Genomic DNA, 10619 nt, shown 5'->3' with positions numbered 1-10619 from the left:
ATATATGTATATGTATGTGTGTATGTGTATACAGCAGGTGTGAGCCGACACAGGAACGTATTACAACTTTATTCTCGTAATATTATGACTTTATTCTTGTAATTGTATGCCTTTTTTCTCATAATGTAATTTTTTTTTTTCTTAGCATGCCCCTAATACTCGGTCGTAACACGTCTTTCATAAACCAGAAAGTTTTGAAGCCTAACATTTGACTGCTGTTGAGACCATTTTCCACAATTTGTCCTTATTTTTACATTTTTGGTGAACATGTTAAAAAAAAATTAAAATAAAAACACTTTAGTGGAGAAAAAAGTCTACTTCTGTAACATGAAGTCTAATCAAGCTAAACAAGTTGTTTTACTCAACACAGTTTGTCACGGTCAAGCTAGCCAAGCAAAAGAGGGCTCTTGGGTGCCCCCTGCTGTTGTGGAGGCCCCACAAACTTTAGTTGATTTCTGTCTTTGGCAGACTCTTGCAGTATAACTGAGCATGTCACGTACAGTTGAATACACATCAGATTTTAAGCAGAACTTATACAAACAAACAAAAAACACTGTGGGATGTTTAGCACTGGGTTTTAGCCTGTGAATATATTTTTGCTTAAGATAACTATTTGATTATTTGTGACTGTTTGGTGTTTACTTGTCACAGATACACAGTCATTGTCTACTTAAGCTGGGTTAATGAGGCCAGATGAGAAATTCAGTAATGTGTGACTACAGTTACAACCAAATAAGTAATGAGAATCAGTCTGACGCAAATAAAACTTGTCTGCTTCTTAATTACTCTGGGTCATCTGCCTATACATTAATGATACACTGCTGATAGATGATTAGATGCTAGAAAAGGCTGATTAATGTGAAGAAACAAGCCTTCACCTATTTGTTACTGATCAACTCGTTCATCTTGTCTTGATGTGACAGAGATTAAAAAAAAGATTTTTGAAATTTCCTCTAAATAAGTGTAACACTGAAACTTATCCTTTCCCTCAATAAGTTAATCAATTTATCGAGATGACACATCTGTTCCTTAATTACTACTATTTCAAGCCTTCTGTCATTTCTGTAACAAATCTCTTTTCTGCTTCTAGTCGAGAATTTGTCACTGACCTCTCATCAATAATCCACGAGCAAAAGGGGCTGAGAAAGGAAGGACAGGACGGCGGCTGAAAGATGGAGTCGGTGATCTATGGAAACCTCATTAGGAACTGGAGAGAAGTCAGAGCTATACATTATCAGTACGTTCTGGGCTTCGGTTCGAAACAGAAATATTTAATGCAGGTTAACAGGAGATGATGCTGAGTGATGGGAGAGAGTTAAAGGGAGGAATGGGGACAAAAAAACACTGCAGACAAATTAATAGGTTTTATTATTAGAAACCTGATGCTTTTAGTGGGATTAGTTGTTTTATACAAACGAGCTAAAAACAGCTCACCCAGAAAACCAAAGCGCAGAAATGTATTTGCACGCTCGTGTGAACGCAGGTCTAAAAATAGAGGTCGGCGATGACATGTCCACCTGTGTTGTTTTGTGCGTGTGAGCACAGCCATGCTCGCTGGATGAGATTATGCACGCGGGACAACACAGAGGTGATGTGTTTCCAGTCAAGCAAAAAGCCTTTCATCACTGTGTCCCAGCTGAGGTTGTTGTGTCCCTCCATCCCTCCTGCCCCGCCTCGTACACAATGAACATCTTTGGCCACAGCAAAAAAAATCCAATTTGTGTTACAACAAAGGCTTCAAGGGATTGAGGATGTAAAGATTGAGAGAAGGAGAGTGGCATGGATTACTGTCAGAGGGAACTGATGTTGACCAAAAAGATGACAAAAAAAGGCGAGAGGAGAGAAACCGCTGTAAAACAAATACAGTTAACGGTCCAGCATTCCTTGAAGGAATGCATACTGCCTGCCGCCTGTCATACCAGAACTTAAGGCTCGTCTCATGTTGAAAAGTGATGAAGTCACAGCTGTTTTGGTCAAACGTTGCAAATAAGGTCATGACACTGAAAGGTCCGTTTTAGCTCAATATCTGTAAAACTGACAGAGTTAGAGCTGTTTTTGTGTTGGCTGACGTTGATTAGCTATGTATGGCTGCCTTCTTGGTATACCTTCTGAAAATTATACCAAATCCTGTCCAGTGGTTCGAGAGGTTTTTTGCTTGAGTGTGCACCAGAATGACAACCTCAGCTGGCGCAACAACACCACCAGCCTGATCAAGAAAGCTCATCAGAGACTCTACTTCCTCAGGCGGCAGAGACGAGCTGGTCTGGGAAGCTCAGTCCTCACCTCCTTCTACAGGTGTGCACTGGAGAGCATCCTGTGCTCCAGCATCAACATGTGGCATGGAGGCTGCACAGCTGCAGAAAGAAAAGCTTTGCAGAGAGTGATGAAGGCTGCACATAAGTCTGTCGGAATCAGCCTCCCCACCATCACAGACATCTACACCTCCAGAGGCAGGAAGAGGGCCACCTGCATCATGAAGGACCCCACTCACCTAGCACACACACTTTTTGCCCCGCTCCCTTCAGGCAGGAGATTGCGGAGCATTAAGTGTAGAACCACCAGGCTGAGGAACAGCTTCTACCCTGAAGCTATTAAGACTCATGAACATCTAACCAGGATCATCACTGTGAAAAAAAATCACTGTAATGCCATTTTGATTGTTGATATGTGCTGCTGACTATCCATGCTGCTGATCTCATGCTGCTGATTTATTTCAAGCTGCTGTGTTCAATTCATACTCATCTGCTCACACAGACTCATGTTCGTGCTGCTGTTGTTCGGCACATTGTTTTGTACTATCTGTGCTTAGATTATTCTTAGTTTAGCATATTTCTTAGTTCATATCTTAGATCTATTACTGTTTTTCTTTACAATTTATACTTTTGTTGGATGTAACTGGGACCCTGTGTACACAATTTCATTCCACCTTATGTATCATATGTGACGAGAATGACAATAAAGAATCTTGACAGACAAACAGGGTTGACTTCAACAGCTGATACCAAAATTGAAAGCAAAGATGTCACATGAGCAGCATTCAGAGTATTTGTTGGGGATGCCTTTCAGCTAATGTCACATCGAATTTCAGCTTAAAATCTGAAAATAACAACTGAATGATAGACATTTTTTTGTATTTTCCAAGTTCAGTTAGCTGTGGCAGCCATCTTGAATTGGGCTGGCTTGAAAACCTACTGTAATCAGTTAAAGACACACATCCGGTTATTATTCTCCAAAGGGTCCAATAAAACACATTCAGTGATTCATGAGATGTTTTACTTACAGACAGGCACAAATACGTACACAGACACAGTCAAAATCATCATTGCTCACCTTCATGGCTGTGGGCATAAAAGATGCAATCGAGTTTTTAAAAAATATATACGTAACATGACGGCTGCAAGTTGGCTCGAGGAAGAAAGCAGAAGAGCAACAGAAGTGCTCACTTTACCTGTGATGAAGGGAAAAGGTGGAAAAAAGTGAGGAAGGGAACGAGAGACTGAGGTTGACATGTTAGAGGTAGATAACGAGAGGGAGGTGAAGTTCAGGAGGTGTAGAGTGTCACCTGAAGGAGCAGGAGATAGGCAGAGAGGGCAGAGGAGCAGGAACTCTATCCCAGAGCCAAGACAACTGATGATAATAAAAAGCTGCTCACCTGAGCACAGGAAACACACACATGAGCAGAAGCTCCAGGAAACTGAGGGATACCACCGAAGAGGGGGGGAAAGGACAGAAAGAAGAAAAAATAGAGCATCCATTTCTTCTATCATCCATCCCCTCCCTTTCTTTAGTTTGATCAGACAAGAAAAAGGCGGCTGACCTTTGACCTCTTCCATCCACAGTTCAGGAGAATTTTTGTTTAGTTTTTACTTTTCACCACATCGAAGGAAAATCGAGCAGAGCTGCCGCAGAAGACAGAGGCGAAGCGAAGAGGAGACGGCGAGGGAGGGGGAGGAAGAGAGAGTGTGTGCTTGTGAGGCTGAGCCTGTCACAGCAACATGTTCATGCTCATTCGAGAGCCGTCCGCCGGAGGAGGCGGTGCCGCAGCCATGAGCGCGCCGCCGGAGAGGACACCAAAACAGGTGCGTGTGTGTGGGGGGACAGCACATTTAGACTCTTTGTTTCTATGGAAGCATGTTTGTAGTGTTTACTTGCTCCTATCTGAGGCTTTTCTTACACTTTATTTGCATTTACTGTGTTTTTGGCATGCTGTTAGTAGTTCCGCCGGACATTAAATGTAAGAAATTAGCTCCAAAATGAAATAAAAATGATCTTAAACCATGTGTGACACGAAAGGATAAAAGTGTGAACCTGAGATTTGTAAAATCTTTCATTTAAGGAGATAAAGTTCTGCCATAAAATGCTGTTTTTGTTGCTTGTATGAACTGTTCATGTGTTTAAAAGTATATTTTATAATCTGCCTGCTTTATGTTGGGTTGATTCATTGTAAAATGTCAGAATCCTGAAGAAAAATATTTTAAAAAAAATAGCTTCTACAAGAGCACCCTCCACTTTTACAGAAAATACATCCAAGTGTGTGTGTGTGTGTGTGTGCAGGTTCAGGCTGCCATCAAGAAGAAGATGGAGAAGAAGAAGAAGAAAGGCATCGAGCAGGGAGGGGTTGCTGCAGATGGTCAAAGTGCGGCCCCTCTGCCTCAGCACCGCCAGAAATCCCGGCTGCCGTCCCGGCCCGTGACGACGGAGGAGGCGGAGGACAGCGAGGCGCTGGAGGAGAAGCTGGAGGAGATGATGGAGGGACGGCAGAGGAGGAACATGGAGGCAGAAATGGAGGAAGAGCCTGTGGATCTGCTGCCTATAGTCCACTCTGTGTTCGGACAGGTAGGGCGGGTCATCAGTGTGTATCACCACGCAAAACACAGTGTGCTGATTGCATGATTGTTTCATGGCGTTTCTCCTGCATCAATTTCTCGGGCTGATTGAATGTCTCGCAGATAACTCGATGGAAACCTTGCACCTTCAGTCTGAATTACAAACCCAACCCTCTGAATGTCCTTCTCACTCCTGACCTCTGTGACCTCAGAGCAGAGCTTAAAGCCACAGCTCCTTCATCGACCACTTCCTTTTTGTCCCCCTAAACCCTTTGTGGGAAAGCTGGTATCTTCAGAGGACAAAAACCATATTTGTTGAGTCTGAGAAGGTTTAAGCTCTGATACTTTAAGGAGCATTACACAAGTGTAATCCGTAACAGATACGACCACAGAGTGCTGAAGATCTAATGAGCGCCTCGTCTCTGATGTCACTCTATAAGCTCAGTATCACATCACATCCCATCAGTCAGGCAGTCCGAAGCGACACACGACACGATGACTTCCGACAGGCATCTGTCACCCCCCCCAAGGTCAGACCGCCACGGTGTGAGAAAGTGTCCAGTTTGGATGTGAAAAACAAAACCTCAGGAGATCAAACTGAAGTTAAAGCTTTGCTCGTTTTCTCCTGCTGACCTGGACAGAGAGAGTCACATCCACCTGGTCACGTCAGGGACCTCCGAAGATGAGCGGTGCGGAGGCTGGCAACAGGAAATGGATGTAAAAATAAAGGAAGATGTGATGTCAGTGCTGATGCAAGTGGTCCAAAAACAGAAGCTGCAGAGTGAGTGGGAGAGATAAGTCAGGAAAGTCTGGAGAGAAAAGACGAGAACAGAAGATCAGATCAGACTGACTCCGAGTGAATTATTGCCTAAAGCTTAAGTTGAACAGACACGTCAGGCACAGTGAGTCCTCCCAAAGAGCTCTCACATGATGAAATAAAGTAAAACAGATGGCCAGCACAAACTCATCATGTCCTTAGAATTGTATTTTACCAAACAAGCTTCACGTCACGTCATTAAAAACATTCAGAGGGCTTTAAAACAGCTATAAGTACATCAAACTGTGATTTTCTGCACCAACAATCTACTATACTTGTGAGTATTTGAGAAATTATAAAAAATTAATGAGTGTTTAAAACAGTACCAAATACTGTTAGTTGGAAGTTTTGGTACTTTGGTGTCATTTCTTGAGAATTTCTGACTTTTGTTGCAGATTTCTGCTGTATTTTATATATTTTGTTTTTGGTTTTTTGCTGTTACTCATTGAATTGATTTATTGTATGATATATTGTCACAAAATACAAAACAAAGCACAATACAATATGTAATAACACCACAAAATACAATACTAGATGATACAATAAATACAACAACTATAATGATCTATATTATTGTTAATATTTATATTACAAACTATATAATAATATAATAATAATTTCACAACACAGTGCAGTGTGATCCAAAACAAAGCCCTAAAATCTAATAAAATACAATGTCAAAAATTTATTTAAGTATAATACATTACAATACTATACTACTTAACATATTTTCATAGATTACATTACAATAAAGTACAATACAACACAATATATTATCTGAAACAATACAATAAAATCCAACAAAATACTTAACAATATGACAAAATACAATGTTATATTAAAAAGCATCAAAAACTACAACACTATATATAATACAACAACAACAAAAGTACAATACAATATGGTATGATACTATATTATTTTACATAACATAAAACGTAATACAAATGACAGTAAAGTACATTACAAGACAGTATGATACAATTTATCAAAGTACAATACAACATACTGGTAGTATAATATACTTCAACGGTTTCTTGAGACTTGTTTGGATTAAATCTCGTCCAGTTTGTCCAGCTCTGTCCAGCAGTCTGAGAACTCCTCTCAGATGATAAATGTATAATAATTATGTGGCGTACCTCAGGGATGAGTCCTCTCTATTCTGTATTTACATGCTTGTTCTTGGCTGTCATAGAGGTGAGCATGCAGACCACTCTCAGCTGAGCGTGTCCATAAATGAGCAGCCTTTTTAACCTTGCAGCTCCTCTTCCTGACTACAGGTCCTAAAACTCTCTCCTTCAGAAAGCAACAACAAAAAAAGGGGTGACGTGTCACAGGGTTCTTTTCCACGCAAACGTTTTCTTGAATTTGAACAAAAATTATCCAAACAAACCCACTGGCTAGTCAAGTCTTCAGATCATCCCAGTATTAATAGTCTCTTCCAAAAGGGTGCTTCTTTGCAAGCTTGACACAATAAAACCCAGCCCTGGATACCTTCTCTGTAACCACCTTCTCTCTCTGCCTCCTCGTGTCGTGCAGCGACTCATGATCACGGCCTCTCTCACCAGACATGGCATTTCTTCCAGGTCAAGGACACTTATTTAAACACAACTTAAACAAATACAGTTTTAACAGCTCACTTCATTCTCACTCACAAATCATAATTAATACAACAGTAATAATGCACACAATCATTTAAAGTCACATGATCACAGAAACATCTTTTTAGTGAAAATCAATCGTCTCACCAGCTTTTCCCGTGCAACGAGGGAAGCAGCTGTCATCCCTCCCTCCCAGTGCAACGGCACCAGGTACAAGTGATGTTTTTAATGCACGGTTTCCTGAACTGAACCCCCAGCTGTGCACCCCTGGTTGCTCTAAGCTGGTGAAGAATACAGACATTATAATGAACTTTACTAATAAGATATGAACAAACTAAGGGGAGGGTTGGAGTGTGACGTGGCTCTGCGTGCATGCGGTTGCGTAACGTAGCGAGCGGGATGCTTCGTCGTACACAAAAACATTTGATCATGATCATGCCTTCCTACACTGGCTTCATACACTCTCAGCTTGTCATTACTGGAAAACCAGATGATGTGCAGGCGACACCAGATCAGCACAAAATATTTCTGTTGATAAAATATTTTGTTTCTTTCTGTTTCCCTCGTTCACACGCGCACACACATCCACACACACATACACACACACACACACACACACACAGACACACACACACACAGACATACACTGAACCAAACCACACTGTAGATGTATTTCTTTTCCAACTTTGGCGCCTTCTTTTTAGTATTTTAGTAGTATTTTTTTGTACATTTTTAGTATTTTAATAGTAGTTTTAGTACGTTTTTAGTATTTTAATAGTATTTTTAGAATGTTTTTAGTATTTTAGTAGTATTTTAGTATGTTTTTAGTATTTTAATAATATTTTTAGTATGTTTCTAGTATTTTAGTAGTATTTTTAGTATGTTTTTAGTATTTTAGTAGTATTTTTTGTTTGTTTTTAGCATTTTAGTAGTATTTTTAGTTTGTTTTTAGTATTTTAATAGTATTTTTTGTTTTTTGTATTTTAGTAGTATTTTTGTATGTTTTTAGTATTTTCATAGTATTTGTAGTATGTTTTTAGTATTTTAGTAGTATTTTAGTATGTTTTAACTACTCTAGTAGTATTTTTAGTATGTTTTTAGTATTTTAGAAACATTTTTAGTATGATTTTAGTATTTTAGTAGTATTTTTAGTATGTTTCTAGTATTTTTGCTACATGCTTTGGTATTTCTTCTTGTTGTTTTTTTGTTTGTTGTTTTTTTGGCAAGTTGAGACGATTCTTCTCATCCTAAGCATTTCATTGCGCTGTTGACGTTGTGTTGATTTTGCATATGACCAATTAACCAAACCTAAACACATGCACACACACACACACACACACAAACTTGCAGAGAATTGTCTTGAGAGAGTCAAGTTGTACACCTGAGAACCGACTGCCTCTCATGTTACACACAAAAAACATCTGAATCTTGTGCCCAAGTCAGTGTGTGTGCGTGCGTGCGTGCGTGCTTGTGTGTGTGTGTGTGTTTACACAGACAGACCCCCACCAGGAGGCTCTCGTTAACAGAAACCTTCAATTAGAGAGAACAAGGATGGTAATTACTCTGAGTGTGAGTCTGCTGACACCGACGACTCTGTGACTCTTCAGCCTCAGCTTCATCAGTGAATGATGAAGAAGGAGTTTAAAAACAGAGCTGCCGCCTATAGACTGATGTGAACAACTACAACAAAATAAAAGACAAATTATATTTAAAAGTTGAACCATCATCACTGACTGTGTTAGAATGGAATAAAAGTCAGATCAGATACACTTCACATCACGTCGTCTCTTTAGTCAGACTGATGTTCACCAACAAATGAAACATTTTTCTGTCAAAGTGATTTCAGTGTTTTACATAAAGTTTAGATTCCTCGCAGATCCAGCATCAACACTTCACTCAGAGAGGAGGATTTTAAAGCTCAGGCAGTGAAGTTCAGCTTCAGCCGCCAGGTGAAGTCATCCCACCTGCCTCCAGTGGTGACTTCTGCTTATTTATTTTATTTATAGCAGAAAGAAAAATGAAAGTCTTTAATACTTTTACATTTTTAAACAGCCACAGATGTCAGCGAACCGCTATGAGCTTGTTGTGGTACAATACTTTTAGGGAAATAGTCACAAATGCACTGACGATTTATTATAAGCAGCTTGAAAAACAAAATGATGCAGAATATCTATTTGTTACCTCTATGGAAATTTACTATTAAAGGAACAGGTATGTATGATTTATTTAACAAAGCAATAATAAAACACCAAGATCATATTAACGTCTTTCTTCTTGAACAAACCAACATCACATCTTCATGCATCTGAGGTCAAATTATTGTTCCAGTATGACCGTTTCCTCCTGAGTCTCTGAAAAATCATCCCATATTTAGTCCCTGACCCCATGACCTTCACCAAAGAGGACAGAAAGATGTTCGCTCCTTGTTTCCACAATGTAACTAACTTTTTATTTGTTTATTTGTTTATTTAAGGATCCCCATTAGTTTCTACCATAGTAGAGACTATTCTTCACGGGGTACACACTTAAAACATTGCAATTAAATCAAGCTTTTACAAACATACAAAAGACATAATAAAATACCTAAGATAAAAACAAATTCACAATATAAAAATTCAAAACAACCATCTCAATAACAACATTTTACAAGCATTACAAAATGACAAAATATTGTACTTTAAAACACACAAGAATTAAAAACACAAAAATTCACCAGTTCCTACGTTAACAATCTTCATTTCCATTGTAAATTTATCAGTTCATCAATTCAGTTTTATTTCATTATCTATTATAGATTTTTTTAAAGATTCTTTGTAAAATTAACATGATCTGCAATTAATGTAATTATAGAAGGCAGCATGTTCCAATAAGAAATAGCTATAACTATATATACTATTCTACTATTATATACTATATACTATATATAACTATTCTCTTGATCTAAAACAAAACTTCAAATTTGTTTTTTTTTTGTTTTTTTTTCAGGTCTTAGTGAGACATAAGTTACTATAGTAAAGTGTATTTTTGCTGCTGCCTGATCAAAACTGTACACTAGAAATTAAATCAGAGTCTGATGATGTTTCAGTAATACTGACACATCTGAATCTGAGAAATCACTAATTGTGATTTTTTGGCTGAGCTGCAAGATGGATGGTTGGATGGATGGATGGATGGATGGATGGATGGATGATGGATGGATGGATGGATGGATGGATGGATGGATGGATGGATGGATGGATGGATGGATGGATGGATGGATGGATGGATGGATGGATGGATGGATGGATGGATGGATGGATGGATGGATGGATGGATAGATGGATGGATACAGGGATAGAGGGATGGATGGATGGATGGATGGATAGATGGATGGAT

General features: G+C 39.1%; 1 protein-coding gene across 1 annotated transcript in view; it reads left to right on the top strand.

The window, feature by feature from the left end:
• Window positions 1-3995: 3995 nt before the first annotated feature.
• The window catches only part of cabp2b (calcium binding protein 2b), a 12515-nt gene continuing 5891 nt past the window's right edge, over window positions 3996-10619 (top strand). The window contains exons 1-2 of the mRNA XM_037675273.1: window positions 3996-4079; window positions 4555-4836. Coding sequence (XP_037531201.1) covers window positions 3996-4079; window positions 4555-4836 — 366 coding nt within the window. The remainder of the gene's footprint in view (window positions 4080-4554; window positions 4837-10619) is intronic.

Source organism: Nematolebias whitei, chromosome 4 (genome assembly GCF_014905685.2).
Source record: "Nematolebias whitei isolate Nwh7 chromosome 4, NemWhi1, whole genome shotgun sequence".
In the NCBI taxonomy this organism is placed as follows: Eukaryota; Metazoa; Chordata; class Actinopteri; order Cyprinodontiformes; family Rivulidae; genus Nematolebias; species Nematolebias whitei.
Note: the sequence above shows the minus strand (reverse complement) of the source record. Positions and strands in the feature narration are given on the sequence as shown.